The sequence below is a fragment of the Crocodylus porosus genome, unplaced genomic scaffold, assembly GCF_001723895.1.
Source record: "Crocodylus porosus isolate Cpor-Errol unplaced genomic scaffold, CroPor_comp1, whole genome shotgun sequence".
NCBI classification, from domain to species: domain Eukaryota; kingdom Metazoa; phylum Chordata; order Crocodylia; family Crocodylidae; genus Crocodylus; species Crocodylus porosus.
Genome location: NW_017728929.1, coordinates 3,977,099 through 4,001,982, shown reverse-complemented (window position 1 = coordinate 4,001,982; position 24,884 = coordinate 3,977,099). Strand labels below are relative to the sequence as shown.

General features: G+C 40.8%; 1 protein-coding gene across 5 annotated transcripts in view; it reads right to left on the bottom strand.

Moving 5' to 3' along the window:
- YEATS2 (YEATS domain containing 2) overlaps window positions 1-24,884 on the bottom strand; it is a 74,704-nt gene that overhangs the window by 9,609 nt on the left and 40,211 nt on the right. For all 5 annotated transcript variants that reach the window (XM_019542935.1, XM_019542936.1, XM_019542937.1 and 2 more), the window contains 12 exons: window positions 22,493-22,751; window positions 21,926-22,087; window positions 20,169-20,314; window positions 18,954-19,112; window positions 17,990-18,163; window positions 14,568-14,766; window positions 10,003-10,134; window positions 9,441-9,539; window positions 7,249-7,360; window positions 6,292-6,365; window positions 5,196-5,275; window positions 4,008-4,209 (listed from right to left, as the gene is read on the bottom strand). In XM_019542935.1, the coding sequence (XP_019398480.1) occupies window positions 4,008-4,209; window positions 5,196-5,275; window positions 6,292-6,365; window positions 7,249-7,360; window positions 9,441-9,539; window positions 10,003-10,134; window positions 14,568-14,766; window positions 17,990-18,163; window positions 18,954-19,112; window positions 20,169-20,314; window positions 21,926-22,087; window positions 22,493-22,751 (1,798 nt within the window). The remainder of the gene's footprint in view (window positions 1-4,007; window positions 4,210-5,195; window positions 5,276-6,291; window positions 6,366-7,248; window positions 7,361-9,440; window positions 9,540-10,002; window positions 10,135-14,567; window positions 14,767-17,989; window positions 18,164-18,953; window positions 19,113-20,168; window positions 20,315-21,925; window positions 22,088-22,492; window positions 22,752-24,884) is intronic.

Sequence of the window (24,884 nt, the reverse complement as noted above, 5' to 3'; positions counted from 1 at the left end):
AAAGATGTATACAGTTGTTACTTTATGGAACTATCATAGTTTTAATGCAGTTGTGATACAAATTATAGCTGAAATAGGCAGATCTTCCTTTTACAGTTTTACTTCTAAAGTACCAAGTGCAATGAGTAATACTAAATGATCAGTATTGTAGTGATTGCATTGACTTCTTTTGTTCAGGAAGACCCATCCTCAACATACAGTATATTCTGACTATCCATCTTCAATATCATCATCACTATCTACAGTTTCAGAGCTATCTGCTAATGATACCAGTGTTCATATGTCACATGGTATATCACCTATAGCAAAAAGAAAAAAGATCCCCATCATCCAGAAACAGCCACAGATAAGTTTGTAATAAGAACCAGCAGATGACAGTAGAAGGTCAATGATGAAAAAATTGCTTGGTTTGTTTGTGCAACAAACTCTCCTAGCCGTGTGGTTGAGAGCACACGCACTTCATTGACATGGTTCAGTCATTACAAACAGGATACCGTCCACCCAACTGAGCAGATGTAGTATGCAAATTGCTGGATAAAGTGTATGAGAAATAAAGTGAACAGCATGCAAAAAATCTAGGGGGGAAATTGTTAACCTGAGTCTTCATGGATAGAGCAATGTCCACAATGATCCAGTATGTGCTTGTGTGACAACAAAAGGAGGGACTGTCTACCTTACAGAAAAAAATGATACATCACGAAATGTGCACAGAGCAGAATACTTACAAAAAATAGCAGTAAAAGCTGTAACAAACTGTGAAAAAAAATTCAAATGTCTAGTATGCAGATTTGTCACAGACAATGCTGCAAACGTATCAAAGATAAGAAGAAATCTAGAAGAAAGCCCCAAGCTAATGGCTGCAGTGCTCATTTGATGTACCTCTTAGTCAATGTCAATGCTCCAGAAATAAAGGCGAATGTTGTTGAAACTGTAAAATACTTCTGTGACAACCACTTCGCAGCAGCTGCTCTGAAAAAAACCAGGAGGACCCAAAGTAACTCTTCTACAAGACACACGATGGAACTTGGCAGTGGACTGTTTTCAGTGATATATTGAGAACTGGCCTAATCTGATGACAATTTGTGAACAAAATCATGACAAAATAGATGGAACTGTAATAGCCAAAGTTCTCAACACTGGGCGAAAGAGAAATGTTGAATGTATGCTGATTATCCTGAAGCCTATTTCAGTAGCTTTGAACAAAGTGCAGGGAAATTGCTGTTTTATTGCAGATGCTGTTGAAATTTGGATGGAATGTGTGAGACCTTGAAAAGAGAAATGTACAATGACAGTTAAGTTACAGGCATTAAAAATGAATGGATCAAGCACCATCTCCAGCTCATTTTCTTGTCAATATTCGGTATCAGCGTCAAATCTTAACTGCTGAAGAAGAGAAGTTGGTTATGACATGGGCACCCAGAAATCATCCTTCCATAATCCCAACTGTACTAAATTTCAGGGCCAACGGTGAACCATTCAAGAAACATATGTTTGCTGATGAGGTTTTAAAGATTAAATTCACACCAGTGAACTGGTGGAAGTCATTTAAGCATCTGGATGCATCACAGACTACTGAAGTGATAATCTATCTTTTAACAGCAGTAGTTTCTTCTGCAGATGTAGAAAGAATATTTTCTTCCTTTGGACTAATTAATTCTAAATTGAGAAATCACTTGGGCACTGAAAAAGCAGGAAAACTTGTCTTTCTTTTTCAGTCTATGAATAAAAAGGAAGAGGAAGGTAAAGACTGAATTTGCTGTATAAAACTCAGTATTTTAAGTTTCTCATGCTGACCTGGCTGAAATAATCTATTTAATTTTTGTTAAAAACATTTCACATTTATAACTAAAATAGTAAAAATTAAAAAATGCATATTCTTGTTTGGTAAATTAATTAAGTATATCTGTTGTTAAAAAAATATCCAAAATACATAAGCTTGTTGTTTTAATTAAATAAAACAGTTTATATGTCCGTTTTTTTGTGGTGGTTGTTGTTGTCATCCTAATACAGAATGGCAAAAATGTCCCCCAAATACCTATAATTAATCAGTGAATTGGAAATAGTTCACCTCCCAATGACTTCACAAGTATCTGCGTCAATTAGCTTTGGTAAATACAACAGCCAATTCATAATTCGGTTTTGTGATGTAGCTGCAAAATTAATCTGACATATCAAAATAAATCACTGCTTTAAAATGTATGGTGTACCTTCTAAAAATGAAACCTATATCTATCTCCAAGCTGTGAATAATATGTATTAAGTTTGTATCACATAACAAGAATGCACTTTTTGTAGAAAACAATCGTTAAATCAAGGCTTCCTGACCAGTGATTTAAACTGATTTGATTTAAAATCAAATCCACCCTGGTCCTATGTACAAGATCCTTCTCCTTAACGACTCCACAGTTTACTAAAATATATGAGGTTGCCCATCTGTTCCTGGCAATCTTGCCAAAGAGGCTGCATGTTAAACACTAGCAGGGCCACAGGGATTTACTTAAGGTCCTACAGTTTTTTCACAGTCGAGCCTGTTAAAATTAGCTCTTACATCCCCAGATCTCTAACTACTTAGAGACAGCTGCTTACAAAATGGCTCTAAATACCAATCACAATGGAAAATTCAATTATTTCATTTTTGAAAAATAAACTTTTTAAAGTAGGAGGCCAGATTCTCTGTTGGCAGAAATGGCCATACCTCAATACCCCCCCAGATATTTAAATGACGAGATAAGTCTAGGCCTCCTTACTGACTCTTCTCTGGCCAAGCTTCCAATAAACTTTCGAGTAGTGGCCCCCAGTCTTTGTTGCTCATGGACACCACCAGGCAAGATCCGACTTTTCTTTTCCTGTCAACCTCAGGTTTAACATTTTAATTTCCTGTATCCACTTGCAACCTCAGAGGGCCTTGAGGACAAATTGGGGACCAAGAGCTATGTTTTGATAGAAACACACATTCCAGGGTTCTAAGCACAACTCAATTCTGCCTGAACCAAAGAACATTCCTCTTCAAATGTTTCTCCTGAACCTTGACTTGATGGCTCCTGACAACTGTGATGTGCCACAATGCACCATATGGAGATACTCTTGATGACTTGATGAAACCAGCCTACAGGATTTAAGCAAGTACATTTTTCAATATACTTGCTGGTTTAAAAAAAAAAAAGGAAGGAAGGAAGACAGAAAAGGCCAAAACAGAATTCAAGAGGGAGGAAGTGGGCTGGTGAGCACAGCATGACAAAACCATTTTCTATAGCCTGTCTTCTGGAAGCCCCACACTTTGCAGGCATTGCACTAGGCCACCAACACAAGCCACAGCCCTGTTTAGAGGAATTTACTGCTTATTCAAAGTGCTGTTGTGGGCCAACAAGCCAGACTGCACAAAGGCAGAGACTCAGCTGTACGGAGCCAGCACAGTGCACTGCAATAAGTGCAGCGCACGCCAGACTTCCGAGAATAACCAAATCCTGAGCCTTCTCTGAAATCTCACAGATCTTTGAAAGGTCAGGACAGGAAGGTATTCAAGCTTTGGTAGAGTGATTATCTGAAGGTGAAACAGGGAAGAAAAACTGGAAGAAGAGGGATGAAATTAGAGATACGGTCTAGACTGCTGACTGCAATCCACTTTGGATACCTGAGCTAGATCAGGTAATGGAAGCAGTCCAGGTGTAGAAACATGATGTTCAACATAGGTCAATGCACCCTTGCTGTTTGGGGTAAATTAATTCACATTAGGCTCTTGAACCCTGGTCCAGGTTGGAGCCTCTTCACACTACTGTAACATCACCAGCAACGAGCCTGGACCAAGCACTTGAAGGTGAGTAGTAAAGAGCAAGAGGGGTCACTGGGGAAATGGCGGATGGGCTAAGAGGCTTTCTACACTTCTAACTTCTCTGGTTCCAAGACAGTGCTTTAAGAGAAATACTGGGGCATACAGTGGGATACTTTGGCAATTTAGCGAATGATATCTTAGATAAAGCATGCCAGGGCAGCTTCCCCTCACTGCTTACCTGGCTCACTGTCTATCTGAGTCAACACATCTTCGATGGAGTCTTCCTCGTTCCTCAGGGTTTCGGGGTCAGGTGGGGTGTAGCCACGACAACGGCACCAATGCACCACATGCTTTGTTTTCAGAGGGGTGATGCTGTGAAATCTGGGGTGCTTGTCTATGATTTCCTGCAGGATTTTTCTCACCGTCATTGCTCGCTGCCACTGTAAGAAACCAAAGGGAGGGGTTGGTTCAGTCAATATGTTCTGTGAGACTACAGCACAGCTCTCCAAACTAATTTACAATCCTAGGAAAAACGGAGACTCTGATTACACTGTGTTCTCCCCCAGAAGGCAGCGTGAACTAGAGGTAGGCGAATCTAACTTTGACACTTTCTGCAACTTCGGGCAGGTCATTTAAACCTCTGTCTCCCTTCCCACATCCCTGCAAATAACCTAAGAATGATATCTACACCTTGCAGAAATGGTATTACAGGGACACAAGTCAACTGATTCATACTTCTGTCAGAATATTAACCTTCTATTATTACCAGAGACAACTAAGCAAGCAGTATATGAAACCCATTAGAGGGAAATATGACTTCCTCTGGTTTTTAGCACTGTCTTTACCTTTGGGCACTAAGACAGCCCTGTGTCTAATCAGCTTTATTTCCTATATAGGTCCTGCCCATAACAGCAGGGCAGAAAAATTAAACAGGAAAATGCAACTGTAACACTATGAAAATGACCTCAACAAAATATTTACCCACAGTAAGTTCAATACTGGCTCTGGATTAAGCCAGATTTTAGTTGACCTGTTCACAGACAGTAAACCCAACACCATCCACTTATAAGGAAAAGGCACAAGGATAGACAGAACTACTGAGATACTGCACCATGCAATGGTGATGCTTGGAGACGTAGGGCAAGAAGGACATGATGTAAATATATCTAAATTTAATAAATATTCCTATTTAAATTTGAAGCCCCTGAAAACTGAACTTCGAAGTTTTGTAGTCCATTAAACAGTAAATTGGAGCACTACATGCAAAGTGATCAAAGGCTATCATTGTAAAGAATACCTCCATTTGAAACATAACAGCATTTTCCAAAACAGCAAAGACAGATCTCTGGAGCACTTCCAAGTTGCTAAGTCCAAAGACTTCCTTAGTTCTAACCACTGCTGATAAAACAAGTAAAGAGAGGATTACCTCTGCTGCCCTTCGCTTTCCAATATTCCAGCTATAATACTGTTCCACTGAACTGGCACAGAAAGAACTGGCATCTTCACCTAAAAAAGTGCATGATGAAAAAAAAAGGAATAATGAATGAAATTTGAATAACTATGATATCAAATTTACTTTGTTTCTAGTAACCTCCAAGCCTCCTTTTCCAAAGAAGCTTATTCAGATACATTGTGCTGGGTGAGAAGAAAATGGGTTCTCTGTGCAGTGGCCACAGCACAAAGGATTATAAGCTCTTACAAACTGTTCATGTGAGGCTTGCACAATCACTGTCCCTCTTTGTTAGATTAAACAGATGCAACTGAGACCAAGCACCCCTTTCATATCCAGAAGGCAAAACATGAATGAAGAAAATGTGCCACTGTATAATCAAAAGTATTTTCCTTTTGCAAGCATTTATCTGGCCATCAAATTTAAGAATATAAAAATTTTCAATATAAAATAGAAATGCAACCATAAAATAGAAGACTTCTAGAAAAAATTTACTGGCACAAGGGTATTATTCTCCAGGATGCAAATTCCTTGAGTGTTATATAGGTCTCCCAAAACCACATGCAATAACAGGCAATAAAAGCCATTTACGGCAGCTCATACCATCATTTTGCTTGCTCTACTTATTTTGCAGAGGGCTTGTCTTTGTTTCCATCTCCAGCATTCCCCATTCCCCATTCCCCACTCTTCCAAGTATGTGAGTTAGTAGGGAAACTTTGCCCTTCCTGGTATTTTTCCCACCTATATACATATACATATATATAGGTGGGAAAATACCAAGAAGGAGCTATATATACAGTGGGTGTGCAATCAAGACATAGCAGGACAGGTGAAACAGACTGGCTGTGTCTGAAAATCCTCATAAAGCAAGACAACAAATGCCTTGCTTCTCAGCCAGTGTAGATTATTAAAGTCTTTAGAAACAACAAAACCCTGAAGACAATTTTTGGGACTGCGTTTTAATTCTATTCAATGTTTCCTTCTTTCTGAATAAACTTCCCAGCTGTAAAGAGCCATGCACTTCTAGGGTGCTATCAAGGTAACAAACAGCTTCATTTCATTCACTTCTTACTTTTCTCAGCAATTAATGGAACCTTCTTCACGATCGCTGTTAAAAGCTGCTGGACATTCTCCAAATATTCTATGCTGCAAAGGACAAAGATTACCATGCTAAGTAATGACATTTTAGAGTGACAAAACAGATATGTAAGATTTTAATGTCACCTGATTTTTTAAAACAGACTCTAAAAAGGCCCCAAGCACACACAATATCAATCTTGTTTGATATAAGCAATTCCATGCCTGGCCACAGGGCTGTTTGATGCCTTCAGATCCCTCTGAAATGAGTGGAACACAGCATGGGTATTCATGCCCACCCAAAAGAATCCTATATTCCAAGGGCCCCTATATGACATTGTGCAGAATGGGAATTCCAGGACTCTAGATTTGTACATATCCCATAAATAACCAAAGGTCATAAAATAATTAATTTTCAGCAACATTGCATACAAGTCCAGCTACAAGGGAATATTTTAATACCACACTCTGCCGATACAGATATATAAGGTATCTGAAAATGAATGTTAATCAGCGAGGGCACAGACAGTTGTCTTATCAAACAACGCTGATATCAGCTATTAAGATGGAACTGGTGCATCCGCATGATTCTGTAGCAAAGCAAATGTAACAAAACTGTCCTAATTTAACTCTTTTTCACTCTAGTTTAAGGTTACAGCTGTTTCACTGATGTGTATCACTACAAGAGCATGCAAACATCACAGTTAGCATGACAGCTGATGTGCAATCCTAAACAACAGCTCACCCTCCCCTTTAAAGTGGCTAAGAGGTATGTTTGTCCATGGCCTGACATAACTAGGTAATAACAGTTTGTCCAAGTGATGGTCACAGGTTTTAAATTACTAGAGTCCTGGATCAGCATTTTGATCCCATGGCCTATTCTGGGCAAGTCTGAGGACAGGGTACTAAACCATATAGCTCTTTAGACAGGAAAAGTAAAAGTCACAATTACTTGATAACATAATTTCCAAGTTCTGAGCTCTCTTCTGTTTTCACTGCTGGTTGACCTTCTGAGGAGACCACAGCATTGCAATTCTGCCCTGAGGAATCAGGCTCCATCTTAACTTCAAAGAAACAGAACAAATTTTAAAATGACAAAAAGTGTGAGACAACTAGGCAGACAATTTTTGATTTGTGCAATTCCAATAAAAGTTAGTGCTGCACAACTAGATCCATGCAACTGATCAGGCCTATTCTAGCTTATTAGGTGGGGAAAGAAAAATTAAAATCTGCACTGAATGATACTTGTCCAAAGACTGAATTGACCACTACTGAAAAGTAATGCCAACACTGGTGTCTGGATGAATTCTCACTACAACTTGTAGTGCTAGTACATGGACAGATGAAACAATTACACTACTTTGAGAAGTTTGTGAAAGGGGAACTTACCACAATTCAGCTTAATCTACAGTAATTATTTTGTACATCTACTCCTACCCTGTGCAAAACGAAAATGAAACCTGGGCAGCTTACCCCTGATGAAACTGAGTTAAATTACTTTGGTTTATTTTCATTTACTGCAGGATAAAAGCAGACAGACAACGCAGCTAAATCAGCTCAGCTGATGCACACTGATATGCAAGGAGCAGGATATGCTTAAAACAGTATACCTGTTTGCCTGTATACATCAACACTCTATCAGTACTGATTAAGAACGAAAAAGCCTGGGAGGTCATCCTTGAGAGAGTCACCCAAAGTCACTGTGAAAGGAGGAAGAGCCTTGGACAGATGAGGCAAACTAGAACTATAGAAAAATAAGGCTAGAAAAGACCTCAGGAGGCCATCTAGGACAAATCTCTGTTTGAGGCAGAGCCTGAAGCTGGACAACTTCTGGCAGCACAGTAGGACCTTCCTATTTAGATAGGCATTTAGAAAACAACATAAGCCTGGGACACCATTTAAGGAATTTTGTTCATTTTTATTTTAATGTTCCACTTGCTTTTATATTAATGTTCATTTTTATCATAAGCTGCCATGAGCCTAATGTTAGAAAGGATGGCATATAAATGAAATAAATAAATAATATTCCACTCCACACCCAACAACATTCATGACTCATTTTTGTGAGAAATACTTATGTCTAAAGTATCTTCTGCTGAGGGGGATGTGTGTGCACATGCGTGTATACACTTCAGGGTTGTTGCATGACTATCACATTTTAACTGAATTGCCTATAAATATCCCTTGGCCTCCTGTAAATTTAGAGCTTGGGAGGGAAGTCTGACAAAACAGTTTTTAGTGAGAAAATGCCACTCTGTCATCAGGGAGACTGAAGCATTGCAATTTTGCCATGAGGAATCAAGCTTGCTGTTAACCTCAAAGAAACTTCTGTTCAACCGGAGTCATCAAGTTAAACAGAACTTTCATTAGGGAAGTTTCTCAGGTCCTAGCTGGAATTCTGCTCAGAGGGGTAAGAAATAGGAGACAGATACACTCCAGAAAAGCCAATCACTTTACAGACAGGCACTTGCTGAGGAGCTAGGAGTCCCAGATTCAAGCTCTGTTGGATCCAATTTAAGATGAGGACTAGGACTGGCTCTCTCAGGTGAGTGCTCTAGCAATGGTTCTTTCCCATGCCTAGAATCCCTGGGTCTGCACCAGCATGGAATAACGTCCCCCGGCAAAAAAACAAAACAACAACAAATTTCGAAGTCTGGAAGACAAGAGTTTATTGCCCTACCCCAGCTGAATGGGGAGGCCCAGAATGGCACAGTCATTTATATTTGGTACTGCTGGGAAGCACTCTTCAAAAAACCTCACTACTGAATCATTACTTTCATAGTGCCAACATTCACACTGACACACACTGCTCTGCATGGTGTGGCATGCACTGCCACAGTGGTGGGTTAGCACCATGAACATTTTACTGCCAATGGGAACCTTTTCCAAACATCCTCCTGCTTTTCAGTGTCCTGGACTCTAGTGTAGGCAAGTTCTCACTCTGCAGTCATTGTTCACTCTAATTTGACTCCTCATTCATTCTACTCCTATTAGGACTTAATAGATGAACAAGACGGAAAACAGAATCTAAGATAATGAGGTCTCCTAATAGGGTCATACCACTTCCCTATGGCAGCAATTTGTATTCATGAACAAACACTTTCTGGGTAACTACTATTAACCTAGCGCCAAATTCATTTTTACCTTTGGTGACAGATGCTGTGGAAGGACTGGGGACAACCGAACTGGCTGTAGTTACAGCAGTTACTGCAGACACTTTGGTGGCAGAAAGCGACTGTATCACTAAAGGCAATAGGAAAAAAAATTGTTGCGTGGAAATTTTACAAAATGCATTTCCAAGGTAGATACCCCACACTTGCATGATATTTTTGCTTGGTAGCAAATTATACAGTGTTTTACAACATAATGATTGGAAACAAAAGCTATATACTGCATTTCTGCAAGTGTGTTTAAGTGTTCATTTGGAGTGCACTGATACGAGTAGTCCCCAAGCTTCACCAGGCTCTGTACAACAATACTGAGCAAATAACATGGGATGAGCACCATCATAGTTTTCTCTCACTGTCAGCCTGATGTTACATGCATCTCTGGAAAGCAGATAAAGGGTCTGTGGCCTCGCAGGCCACATGCTGCTTGTGAGCTCTGTGGTGGAGACCACTGGCCTAGACCAAGCAAGATCAATACTAAATCAGAAGGAACCTTCAAACACAGTGTAATCCTCTCCCTTTGTCCCAAAGCACTTTACCTTTGTTCACAGGCATCAGGATGGTCTGGACACCCCCAGAAGCAGTATTGACACCAAGTTGTTTGAGGTGGCTTGGTACTGTTAGAACGGCCTGCTGTGGACTAGATTGAGTGGAGTGGATCTTTAGCAACCCTAAAAAGAGGGAAGGCACATGAAATCATGCACTTAGCTCAATTTTCCCCTTACTACTTTTTTCCCTTTCTACATGGAATAAAGAGGTATAAAGCTAAGCTCTGCTATCCTCTTACCAAGCCAAGGTGCACAGCAAATTATTTCACAAGATTTTATTGACCAGGATGGCAGCCAAGATATGCAGGCATATTCTAATCATGCTGTTTGGTGCTTGGATATTTGCAAGGTGAAATGTAAAAATACTAATCAATCATAAACACAGATGAATGCAGTGCTTGCACAACATTAAAAGAAATTGGCCAGGCACCAAGTAAGAACTTTCTTTATCAGAGTAAGACAAAAGTAGTTAAAATGGTTGGCTTGCAGTTTTCCTGAATCTATCTTTGGGTATCTGCTGAATGCAACCTGTAAATAGAGGATGCTACACTCTTTAAGGTACTTGCATGACTTCTATTAGTGCAGGATCAGAGCACCCCACTACCTGTAACATATTTAGCCTCAAATAGGGCAGTGCACTTATCTCCATCTTTACGGACTGGAAAATAAGACACAAAGAGACCAGGCAACTTGCACAATGTCACACAAGAAGTCGGTAGTGAAGAACAGATTTGAGACCCAGTTCTCCCAAGTCTGTTAGCAATATGGACTGAATGACTTCATAGGTAAGGCTAAGGAGAGCTTATGGCATATTACAAAGAGGTTTGATTTAAAAATCACAACACTTTAAAATGCCAATATTTATCAAAATATCAAATCAGCGAACAAGGAACCTCAATTTATATTGTTGATTTTAATCTTGTTTTGCATTTCTACTTCCAACTATATTCCCAAGGAAAGGTTCATTTTCATTGTTAGTCTAAACATCAAAACATACTGATTTGTGACTAAATATAGTCTTTACATAACACATGGCACTTTTATTTGCCAGGCAGATGGATGCATTGCCCCCATATACATTTATTCAAGAAACAGTTTAACATATACTGTACATTTTTTCCCCCATAGAACATGATAAATAGCATATTTCTGATTTAGTTTCATAGTTTCTAGGGTTGGAAGGGACCTGAGTAGATCATCTAGTCCGACCCCCTGTCATGGCAGGAAATAGTCAAACGACCCCAGCAAGATGTTCATCTAACCTCCTCTTAAACACCCCCAGGGTAGGAGCCTGCACCACTTCTCTTGGAAGCTGGTTCCAGACCCTAGCCGCCCTGACTGTGAAGTAGGGCTTCCTGATATCTAGCCTAAACCTACCCTCTTCCAGCTTGTGACCGTTATTCCTGGTCACTCCTGGCAGTGCTTGGGGGAACAGTGACTCCCCCAGTGCCTGCTGATCCCCCCTGACTAGTTTATAACAGGCCACTAGATCCCCCCTCAGCCTTCTCTTGTGGAGGCTGAACAGGTTCAGGTCCCACAGCCTCTCCTCATAGGGCCTGCCCTGCTGTCCCCTGATCATACGAGTGGCCCTCCTCTGGACCCTCTCCATGATGTCCACACCCCTCTTGAAGTGCGGCACCCAGAGCTGGACGCAGTACTCCAGCTGTGGCCTGACCAGTGCCGCATAGAGGGGGAGGATCACTTCCTTGGACCTGCTCGAGATGCATCTGTGGATGCATGACAAGGTACGGTTGGCCTTCCTGACTGCCTCCCCACCCTGCCAGCCCACGTTCATCTTGGAGTCAATTATGACTCCAAGATCCTTTTCCGCCTCCGTGCTGACAAGAGGGGAGTTCCCCAGCCTGTACGTATGGTGCCGCTTGTTCCTCCCCCAGTGCATCACCTTGCACTTGTCTGTGTTGAATCCCATCCGATTCACATCCACCCACCCTTGTAACCTGGGTTATCATTTCTCTCAGGATTTGTGTCAAACTGCCTTTGGAGAAAAAACTGGAATTCAACTTAAAATGTACAAACTACAATATTTTATTATTACTTTTCAAATTAAATAAGACTGAAGAGGCAAGACTCCAGGCAACAGAGGCAGCTCTGTAAGTAGAAGAAAGCAGGGATTGCTAACTGAGGGGAAGGAGTCAAACAGGACCTAGCTGGGGCTACTCACACCCTTCACCTCCACCTCCTATGCTATGTGATACTGTGGAAGACTGTACAGAAAAATCAGCCAGAGATGCCACACGCAGAAGCAACCAAAACAAAAGAGCCAAGGCCACGTGGAGAACGATCTGTAGTCCTGATGGGACTCTTTCAGCTCTATTCCAAATGACTGTTTGCTCCAACCCTCTTCCCTCCTCCTCCTCCACAGCTTCACTTCAAACCCAAATATAAAAAAATGCTTATTACCGTATAAGGAAAAATAAAAGTGTTTATTATGTGGTGTTTTGTATTTACACATTTTTTGTATAAGAAAAAGGAATTAGTTAACTGCAGTTAATATGTGACAGGTTGCTTCTAGTCACTGTGGGCGAGATCTTGAAAGGTCTTCAGCTACCTGCAGATGCAGAAAGGCGCCTAGTGGGATTTTCAAACATGTCTAGGCAGCTTATGAGTTCCAGGCTACCCTTAGGTTTCAAAGCACATTTTAGAACAAACAATGCATTCAATGTAAAAACCTGATGCAAAACCAGTATTGTTTATATCTGGATTTTTATCCACTCTGGCAGTAACTTGAAATCACCTTCTCCGCAATCCTTCTTTCACACCTCCCCACAACGTATCTCCCTTCTAAGACCGACTGGCTCTCCCTCTAAAAGGACATACCAGCACACGCAATTTTGGTGATGTTACATTACCAAGCTATAAAGCCAGGTTACAGTGAGGGAAATAAATGTCACTTGAATATATTGTTGCAACACACACTGGGACTTAAAAATGAAGCAAGTAGAGAATCTGGGACCCACTGTAACTGAATTTCTTCCATACATGCTCAGGTTGCCTGCTGGGATGTCACAGCACAGTGTGATACACAGGGGTGTCAGGGACCAAAATGGCAAAGGCAGCAAGTTTTAAAATTTCCAGATGTTTCTGGCAGCTGGTGTAGGGCAAGATGACGTTCCATATGGCTATAGTTGATCATATTTTGCAAATCCTTTTTCAGAGCTGCCTTTCAGAATTAAAATCCTAAGAATTTATACACCCAGTTTTTGTTCATACAGAAAACACTCTGTTACAGCTTAACTCACTGCTTTACAGCGCAGCTTCTTTTTGAGATTTTAGAAAATTAGCATTCCAGAGATGCAGTTCAATTCTAATGAAATAAAACCCAAAGAAACTGCCCAATTCTAAGCCACAGTTAAAAGCTGGTTCTGCTAGGAACAATTTAGAATACCAGTTACCCTCAAAGAATATATTCTTTGGTTCAGAGAGAGCAGATTATATTTCTCTACAGAGAAAAATAAAGATCGATCTGCTTACTGCAGAACCAAGGTGAGACGGCCACAGTTGCCAGGTGAAAAAAAAACTGTGGCCCAATTAGAAATGAAAAGTAGTCAGGGATGCAAATACTTACAATGTATATAATGAAGTGAGAAATTACTTTTTACAGTTCTGCTCCACAATGACATCATAATATGTTTTTGGTATTCCTATGTGCCATTTCCTATCTAAAATCTCAATTTCTCTCTATATCATGCCATTTAAGACAGCAGGACACACTAGCAAGTTTATTACATTTAAAATACAGCTTTCTCCTTTTAACTAATTTTCGTATGCCACGTGGATCAAACTCAATGAGTCGCTTTATCTCTCTCAAATATACAAAGTCTATGCATAAAATGACAGAAGACAGTAAAAATGACTAGAGAAAGCTGTTTGCTATGCATCCTTTTATTGCCTTATTTATTTCAAACATTCCAGATCCAATTCAGGTTTTCTTTCTTTTCTACATTTTTAAACCATTCAATCACCCCCTATTCCTGACTTATTCCAGACAGCAATTCCTGTTCAAGCCACATAAACCAGATACAAACCCAGTAAGCTAACTTCTTTGCTGCCAACTCTACTGATTTCCATTAAGGTTGTTTCCACAACGTTTCATTTCTGTCATCATATTTGTATCTCAATCTCTTTGGTGTTCCCCCTCTGACACTCCTCTCTTAATCTGCATGTATACATTTTGGATAAGTCTCTAACCAAGAATATAAAACTGGTACCTCAACTGAGATTCCTCATTAACTACAAACTGACAACTCAAACTGTTATACGAACCAGAGAAACTCCACGTGCTAATGACACATGAAGCCTAATTTCAAATGGTTTTTCCCCCACTGTTATTTTTGTAATTTTTAGCTACTAAAAATTCTTCTTAGGAAGGTATGTTTTTATAAACCTGAAGAAATTATGAAACCTTGAGTTAATTTCTGGTAAATGCTCACAAACAAAGGTGCTCCAAATTCTACTGTTTGCTATACTTGGTATCTGAAGGAGTTCCAATCCAAATCTAAGTTTCAGTAACAAAAGACAGGCAGGAAACGCATTACCTGATACTGCAGCTTTGCCCGACCCAGGAGCTGGTGTAGTCACCAAGGAAGCAACACTTACAACAGTAGACGTAGTAGTTTTAGTAGCTACTGATGGACCAGATTGGCCCTGATTTACACAAATTTGGTGCTGCTGTCCAGACACTTTTGCCACAGGACCCACGATGGAAGATGAACTGGAACCTGCAGTATCCACTTGCTGCATTAAGAGGAGAAAGGTGGTAATCACAAATGCAGTTTCATTGTATTGATCATTTGAAAATAATATTGACCATTTGAAGATAAAGCCATGAAGGAATGTTTAAAGAGAGGTAAACCCCGAATATCTATCTATCCATCATCTTCCTGTCTATAGCAATGGTCTTGTGACAAGCTCTTCAATAGCTCCGAAGTGCCATGTATAGATATCTCTGGTCAGGTTCACTGCAGCTGCATAGGGAGCCCTGAGCCAGAAGAAAAGACACCATACATATAAGAAGCACTGTATTGCTCCTAGAACTTCCTGAGCAACAATACTGAAAACCAAGTCCCTTTATTTCAACAAGCAAACCTCTTGTTTGATGCATTACAGGAGCACACAAATCTAGAGTATTTCATTGCAGCTCAGAACTTGAAAAACAGCACTAACGAAAGGGAGCATACTTTGTTAATTTACTACTGTTCTCCATTGATTCGACTAACAGATAACATTTTTAATAATGCCTTATCCAAGCCTTAACTGCAGCAATAGCCAAGTCATGCAATTATTTAGAAATGGACGCCATCACTTCATAATAAGTAAAGAAATTTAGACAAAAGCATGATTTGTTCTTTGTACTCCCCTACCCTTCAACCTTATATTTGAGAAATTATTTGTAAAACAGTTATGGATAGAAGGGCAAACTGATGGACACGGAGAACAGTCCAGCTCCATCCTCTTTGGAACCACTCTTCAGGTAGTTGAAGCTGCTCTTAAATCCCCCCTCAGTCTTCTCTTTTCCAGACTAAATAAACTGAGTTTCCTCAGCCTCTCATAGGTCATATGCCCCAGCCCCCTAACTATTTCCGTTCCCTGCACTGGACTCTCTCCAATTTATCTATACCCTTCTGTAGTGGGGGGCCCAAAACTGGACACAGTACTCCACATGTGGCGTCACTAATGCTGAACACAGGAAGAATCACTTCCCTCAATTTGCTGCCAACACTACTACTAATGCAGTCCAGTGTATCAGTAGCCTTCTTGGCAACAGGGGCATGCATGCTGTTGGCTCATATTCAGCTTATTGTGCACTGTAATCCCTAGGTCCTTTTTTGTAGAGCTGCTGCTTAACCAGTTGGTCCCCAGCCTGTACCGGTGCATGGGATTGTTCTGTCCTAAGAGTAGGACTTTGCACTTGTCCTTATTGAACTTCACGAGATTTTTTTTAGTCCAAACCTCCAATTTGTCGAGGTCTCTCTGAATCCTAGCCCTACCCTCCAACATACCTACTATTCCCCCCAGCTTGGTGTCATCTGCAGACTTGCTGATGGTGCACTCTATGCCATCTTCCAGGTCAATGATGAAGATATTGAACAAAACTGGCCCCAGGACTGACCCCTGGGGCACTCCACTTGATAATGGCTGGCAACTAGACATCAAGCCATTGATTACTACTCTTTGAGCCTGATAATCCAGCCAGTTTTCTATCCACCTCACAGTTCATTCATCCAACCATACTCCCTTGCAAGGGAGTTTGCTTGCGAGAATGTTGTGGGAGACCATATTAAAAGCCTTGTTAAAGTCAAGGTATACCTTGTCCACTCATCTCTCCACATCCACAGAGCCAGTAATTTCATCATAGAAGGCAATCATGTTGGTCAGGCATGACTTGTCCTGGATGAATCCATGCTGACTGTTCCTAATCCACCAGGACTGCCAGAAATGCTCTGTGTCACTTCTTTTGCACACAAGAAGAAAGGGGTTCACAGGTGCTCTATAATATTTTATATGCACCATTTCAGCAGGAATGAAAGAAGATTTTTTTAAAAAGTGAGTTAACTTTTTAGATGCGTCTGACTGACTTATTTTCAAGGATTAATTTCCAAGAAGGAAAGCTGCCACTTTTGAAATGGGCGTTTTACCAGTATGCTTTAAGTTCACAAATTGGACATTGCATCTGTTCGGTAGTCAGCTAGATCTATTCCAATGCTCAAATGAATTTCAAAACGATCAGCTGTTTCTTTCTCAATACTCTTGGAACTGAAAGGACTGATTTCAGGCCTGCTGCACCACTACAAGGGCATCTCTCTTGCCAGCACTGTGTTATTACTACTTTAACCATGAACAGGCAGAAGGGTGACACTAAGAATGCTGCCAGACTTGGGGGGGGGGGGGGCACAGATCTTGTATGCTTCTAGCCTATGACATCTGTTTGTAGCAGATCAGAGCCCAAACAGTTCTTAGGAGCCAACTATTTCAAACAGGCAATACATAAGTCTAACTGCTGCTGGTTTTCAGTGCCGTGTCTTCTGCCCTTAACCTTTTTGCGTCTTTCTGCAATGACTTACACCTTTGTTCCCCTCTCTGAGGCACCATTGGTATTTGAAAAGGTGAATATTCCAAAATCTGACCCTTTTTAGGATATAAAGCAAAATACTTGTTTTTGACAATCCTTTCCAATGGTCAGTGGATTTAATCTATATTTTGAAAAAGATGTGGGTAACAGTCACAGGTTCTAACAAACCTCATTAGAAGGTTAAGTTCAAGTTCCAATTTCAGCACCTCACCATTGAGACAGCAATATTTAAGCACTGCATGCCAGTGATGGAGATTTAAAAAAAATACCCCAAATAGACAGTCAGCACATAAGGGGTCAGTTTAATGAGGCACTAAAACATTAAAAGCAAAGGCAACACAAGTTTTAGCAAAACCTAATTAGTTAAGCTGGCTTCTGTCTATCTCATAACAGCAAACAAGCCAGCAAATGTTAGCTGAATTACATTGGACAGGAAAGTAAGGACAGGGACACCAGCACCTGGCAGACAATAAAGCCAACAACACTGTAGGAAAAAGGGTGCCAAGTACTGAAAGAAAAAACAGCAAAGTCATTTCTTCAGGATTCTATGGCTTAGGAATTAATTTTTGTTCTGCAGCAGCTATGCGCTGAGTTTAAAGTTTTTATCTTTGCAATAATACATAACAATACAACACAAAACAAAGTTTGTTCTTTCTTCTCTGTTGGAGGCTGTGGGTGACCTGAACTAGGAGCAGTCCAGATGCAAGGTATATTTCATACTAAAACAAAAGGTCTGCTAACCCAAGGGTACAAAATTGCTCAGAGCAAAAGTGTTTGAAGATATTATGCACATGCACAGCAAGGTGGCATGTCTTGTAAGTATCTCCTGAACGTTTTGCTTTGATTTCTACTCCCAATTATCCCTTATTAAGTGATGCTACTTCTCACCTGTGCAACACCATTTGCAGGGAGGGACATGGCTGGGGTGGTGGCTGCAGTGATCACCCCTCCGGATACTCTGAGCACTGTGGTGCCAGGTTTGGAGAGCTGGGATGAAACCGGCACTGATTTTAAGGAGCCGTCCGATATTTTCATCAGCGATGTCTGTCCGCTGGGAGCTGCCTTTGAAATCAAAGACAGTTTAATGAAAAACATCAAAATATCAAACTCCTTTAAAACAAACAAACACAAAACTTTTTACACTACACAGCAAAACCAAGGAGTGTTCCAAGGAGAACAGATGCTTGTGAAGCCACATGACCCACCCTGAAGAAGCCTAGCTTTCTGAGGGAGGACACCTGGCACTTTGGAGAGTAAGAACTCTGTGAAATGCTGAGCAACTTCCCTTACTTTAGAGTGTCTCAAGTCTGACAGCCTCTCAAAGCCCATCCCTCCCTTTTGCAAGCCTTTGGTCTACAGATCAAAGTTTTGGACAAGCTTTCATTTGTTTCCAGCTTTGGAGGAAATAACTTTGCAAATAACTGGATAGTTCTGCACCATGAATTGATTTGTAACTGCAAGAGACCACTAAGGTGATTCTGAGTAGGTCTGCAAATCAGGAAATAGGGGCAAATGACATTGCCTGACCTCTGGGTACACACAAGTACAAGTGAGAGACGTGTCTAGTTGTTACTTGCGTAAACTAACATGCTACTGCCTGGAAATCTAGCCCAATACATTTATAGACAATAAGAAGAGATTTTGCCTTCTCTTTTTCAAGATTCTCTCACTGGAGGCTTTGTCACTTTTAACTTTTCTTTTCTAATAACCAATCTGTCGCAATGAAGACATAAAAATAAAAGCAGTTGTTAACCCAACAAAAGCAAAGGCAAGGGAATTTGTAGGTCTGGTTATAATACCCCATGGCAAAATACATCTGTACAATAAAGGCAACATGTTATTTGCAAGTTACCTGGGTAAATAGAGCTGTTTTCTGTCCAGTTATTACTTTTAACGCCTGTTGTCCTTGGGTGGAAGATGCTGCAACACCTACATTGCCTTGGACAACTGACGCTGATGTTAACTGCTTTCCAGAACTCTGGGGAGAAGGCTGGCCAACCAAAAATGTGCCCTGAACCAAAAAGAAGTTAACCTTGGAGACAAAATAACTGGAGACATTGGAAACCTAGGAACATTAAAATAAAACCCCCAAAAGTCTGCAACTGTAACATTACAGAGACACGTGTGAACATTCCCTCTGGCCTGAGATTTTATTTCAGACAAAAGGTCATTGCCTTTCTGGTCACTTATGGGAATAATCAATATCTACTACTATCTAGAGTTAAAAAGAAGTATGACAGTTCTCCCTTTGTTTGGTGAAGACTATTACAAAAATATTTCAGGGATCTTTTCATTCTGCCCAGTGGTCTGAACATTCATGGGGCTAGAAGCACCTCGCCAGAATAACTGCTTGATTTATTTAATAATAAAAAAGCATGCTGCAATTAATTACAGTAGATGTTTCTGGGCTTAGAGCTACAGGCAGTCCACTCATCTTGCTGTAGAATGATATTCTGTAACGTGCTGAAGGTCTGAGTCCCAAAAGAAGAGCCAACAAGCCAGGTTCCAATCTGTTTGCAGATGTTTATTGTAACTAACACACTTCACAATTTACTCACTGTGACAAATATTATTTACTTTGCAAAACTGTTGCTGAGGAATGGAAAAAAAGGATTAGGGAAATTTTTCCTTCAGCTCTGAAAGCTATTAAGTCATTTGTCCAGAGAACAAATGAATACACGCCAGCTACACTCACAATTGGAGATGCTGCCTCCCTCCACCCCTTCAAAACTTGTGACAGACTGGCCTAGCAAATCCTGTAATCCTTCCTACCATTCCATGTCTTAACTGCCATTTCTCATCTGTTTTGTTTGCCCTATTTCTCTCCTAGCTTTCATCCTCTTGTATTTCCCTTCCGCAGAGTACACTGCCCCAAAAGAGGAAAGGACAGCAGCAGAGATAGGACAGCAATACAGCACTGAGGTGAGTGCGCCCCCAGAGAGATCTGCACCCAAGCATTAGTGAAAGTTGTATCCAACTCAGGGCATACCAAGTGTCTCAGGGCTGTGCGTTTTCAACAACTGACATTTTAACATTAGTGTACCCTGAAAAATTATACAACTCTGACCTGTGGGGTCTGTTTGAGGATGTAGGACGTGTAGGTGAGATGCTGGGACAAGCCGCTACTTGTGCTTTGTGTTCCTCCACTTCCTCCTCCAGTTCCTCCACCTCCTCCTCCAGCTCCTCCGCTTGTTGAAGAGCCTGACTGGAGATCTGCAACAAAAAAATAAAGCAAATGACCCTCTCTAGGTCCTCAACAGATACAGAGCAGCCACCCTACTAGAGTTGTGGAAGCAGGAAAGAAATTCTCTTGGCATCTACCATGACAGCTCAGCAACAGCTCCAAATAGGCAGGAAACAAAACATCTATGAATACCTTAAGGCCACTGTAAGTGGAATCCATACACAAACGCAGCCCTCATCTGTCTAACACTGTACCAGAAGTATGATTCAGGGGGTGGTATGGTGCTCTCCCATCTCTCCACAAGCTCTGGGAACAAACCAACGGGGCCTGAAGACCCTTGGGAACACACAGAGGGCTTTTCTGCACTGCTCCAGGTGTTCAAATATAACTTCAGTAGTTACTTGAGCACTTGCCCACAGTGATGAATTACAGGCATATTTAATGAATCTTGCTATGCTTATGGTAGGAGTAGCATGGAATCAATCCTATTTTCATTTTTTTATCTAATAAAATAGTAGGCAAAACAAGTTACTGCAGGGCCAGACAATCACAGACATTTGTGTAGCCTCAGAGACTTCAGACAGAACAGTCTATCTTTCTGCCAGTGCAGGAGTTATGTCTAGCTCTGCACTGGCAAGGGCTTGGTACTGAAGTAGCAAGCTAGGAAACTTCCATCACCACCACATAATCATCACCCAAAAGCAGCTTAGTTAGGAAGGGCTTTGTTTTTTCAGTAAAATTTGCTCTCTTGCAGGAACAATGGGCTGAAATAGATTGTCCAGTCCAACCCCCTGCTCAAAACAGGATCATTCCCATCCAAAACCATCCCAGCCAGCTGGTTGTCCAGCCCACAATTGAAAACTTTCACCGATGAGGATTCCTGAATCTCTCCCCCAGCAATCTGCTCCTGTACGCCATGCATCACACTGAATACACGAGATCCCTTTCTACTACCTTATAACCTCATAAATCTAGTTTTCAAAATTCTAGAATTCTCAAAAATCCATCACTTTTTAAAAAACATACTGCATCAGGGGTTTTCAAGCTTTTTTGACCAGTATACCCCTGGCAGCCAGTAGTGGAGAGAGGGAATGGGTGGGGAGGAGCAGCAGCGCAGGGTGGTGGATGGCAGCAGCAGCTGTCACATGCAAGCTTCCTTCCTCCCCTCCCCACCCAAGTCCAGCCAGCCAGGCAAAACCAGGCTATGCAATTTCCTTGTGTTTCAAAAATATGGAATTTTCAAATTTACGGCAGGTGCTAGGTCCCAAAGATGCTGAATTTATGAGGTTATACTGTATTTCTTATACAACTGCATAAACATGCCCTTTACTCCCTTCTTTGGATTCTAAGGAGGAACATGCTGTCTCGCTCCAATTTTCTTCTTAATTCATGACTATGTGAATAGTTACTGCTGTAAAAGATTTAGGGGTAGAGGGGAAGAGGGAAATGTAAATGAAAGATAGCTTTCTACTACGAGTGACACTCAAGGATCCTACTTCGTAACAAAACAATATCACACTTGTGAACAGAGCTCTGCCCTACTAACTTGCACGACACCAGAATCAAAAGCAAAATGTTGAACACATTAATTACAAAATGATTACATTATTTAACTCATTAGATTTCCCTGCAAGACTAACTAGCATTATTTGTGGCTCGCAGTATGGCTCCTTGGGGTATCAGAAGCAGTTTTCCTTTTCCTGAAGGGTTCTTGCTGTTGGTGGTGAGGTAAAGCTTGGTGCCAGGTGGTAAATTTGCCAAGTTTGCCAGGTTGGTGGCTGGTAACTGGAGCGTAGCCATCACTGGGAACAGAAGAGAGAACAGTAAAACATTGATTAAAATGAAAAATTATCTCTACAGAGTACAAATTATAATAAAATCTGCACAATTTAGATGAACTGGTGACAAAATAGTGGCTAACCAGAGAATGCTGTACTTTATTTATAGTGACAAAATGCTGTGCCTGCAGCATTTTACATAACACTTGGAATCTCTGTTGGAGATCATTCCACATTCAGGATTATTTCTAAAACACCTTATTTCAATAGGGATTTCCCTACAGATTTCTTAGCACATGTATTTTTGAGCAATTTTTCCCTATCTCATTCCAAAATACAATGGTGGTTAGGGCAACGCTGAAGCACTACACAAATGGCAATCCGAAACCTCCCACCATGAACTATTTCCAGAGTTGAAAATCACTTTACCTGACCCTTGTGATGCACTTTTCTGAACCCCTGCAGAAGTCACCTGAGCTTTTGTCAAAGTTTGCACAGGTTGGGCAACTATTGTTCCACCACCTCCACTCACAATGGCTTTTGCTACTCCTTGGGTTACAACCTGTTTTGGACCAACAGCCTTTGCTACTGAAGAGCTGGATTTAGCCACCAGTATCTGTCCACCACTGATGGCCACTGCTTGTTTTACTGTTGACTGTAAAGTAGAACCAACTGGAACTCCAACAACCTGTAATAAATAAGTATCAGATGATACGCCTCCTGAACAGTTTTGTTTTATTGTATCTGGATAAAATCAACAGTCCCCCTAGTGAGCTATACTGGACCCAGTAGCATTCAGTATCAAAATACTTTTAGACTTAAACAAGCTGTCCACCCAAAACAACCAGCTGAATAAGCAGAAGGACTCAAACATGTGAATTTGAAACCACCGCACTCGGGGTATAGACAGCTAAAACAACTACATCAAAATTAAAAGAAATGTGACAGACTTACAGCATTTTAAGGCGTTCTGTTCTAAATGTTGTGCGTGTCCACTCTATCCTGTGCAAGTAGAAGCTAAGCCAGGTTAGTTTATTGTCTGTTTAAATTCCAGTGTAAGCTGTTTTAGTTTAGCTTCACTTATTCCAGGAAGGGAGTTGATACACAAAATAGTTATAACTGATCAGCAGACCCATGCTCAACAGCCAGTGTGTTCCTTCTCCCCCCTATAAAGTAATATGATTGTAATCTCCCATCTAAGCCTTCAGACACCCAAAAAAACCCAGACACTCAAACTTCCTACTGTCGTAGTTCCTCCTACCAGAGCAAAGATAACTGTTAAAAATGCTCACAATTTCAGTGATTATGAAAGTCTGATGATGATCAAACTGAGGTGCTCAAGATAGTTTCTAGCACAAGAAAAGTTGCTCAATTCAAAATGTACATGAATTCTGCATTAGTGAAGGCCCGAACACCAGAAACTTATTTTCAACTAACCTATCAAAAACAGGCACACTGGACACTTTGGCCTGAATGTTGAATTTACATGAGTCTCAATTTTGTATGAAGACAACACCATACTTGTGTACTGCTTGAACAGGCAACAAAGTAGTTAAAAGAACAGTTATTTTCTGTGAATGCTAATGAACATTCTGCATATGCCAGTATTTTTCAACCAGCATGCTACAGCAGCCTGGGGTGCCACGCAATGTTAGCACTGTGCAAACATAATTTGTAAGAGAAACCCAGAGATCTGAAATAGGGATCCATTGTGTCAAAAACATTCTGATCCATTGCAGTCTGACTTCTTCGCAACAAATTGCTCTACTATTTTTCTGTTCTTTAAAAAAAAAAGAAAAGAAAGAAAAAGTAAGAGCTGGCATTTTCCAGTGAGTGCCTTGAGTCTAACAAGGTTGGGAACCATTGGCATATGTTTTTGTGTGTGCCTTGCAAGTAGATTTTACTGTATAGGAAAAACTAGAAGGAAAATCACCTGCTGAGACCTATATTGTTTACCACTGAACCACAGGGGACTCCACTTCTTTGTGTAATAACTAGAGTCCTTGTCTGCCACAGAGGAGACCTGGGTTTAATTCCCAGATGCTTATTATAGCCACAGAGGTACTAAACATCTGGACTCAGTCTGGTCTTTGGATTCTGTCTCAGTGGCTCAAAGGGGGATGGAAGGTCTGTACAACCTCCACTCCTCCTCCAAAACAAACAAACAAACCTCCTGAAAACCTCCTGCCTAGGTATATGCATTGAAGGTCTGGGTGACCTGTAATGCATATACACCATGATCTAGAAGGGTCAATGGTTGCCAAACACAAAGAAGCTCCTAATGCCCCACAGCTACTCTGCTTCTCTGTCTCTTGTAATGTCAAAAATAACTCAATTTTGTCCGAGACTGGAATGAGAATTAAGATAGAACAAAAGTGTGCAGCCTGCTGACACTGCTTGTTCTATCTTAATTCTCATTCCAATCTCAGACAAAATTGAGTTATTTCCATCTTATGTTAGTTTGCCCCCATTTTCTATTAAGCCATTGCAACAATGGAAGTAAAGGAATGGAGCTTGCTTGTTGGAGGCAATAATGTGTAACAGGTTTCCGAGGAACCTCTCACCTCACTTAAACTGCTTGAGAAAAATTAAAACGTGAACACTACCCTGAGCAAAATTTTTACCTCCAGTTTTGTACCCTTTATCTACAGTCCCTCAAACATCTTAAGGAAACCAGTAAGGTCTGTATTATTGCTTGTGCTATCCAGGAAATTTAAAGGTTGGAGGACAGCCAATTGTAAAAGCAGCACAGAGGTGACAGTGCTATCTTTAGGAGAAAAAGCAGTTTACAGTAATCCAAATCTATCACAGCAATCAATAC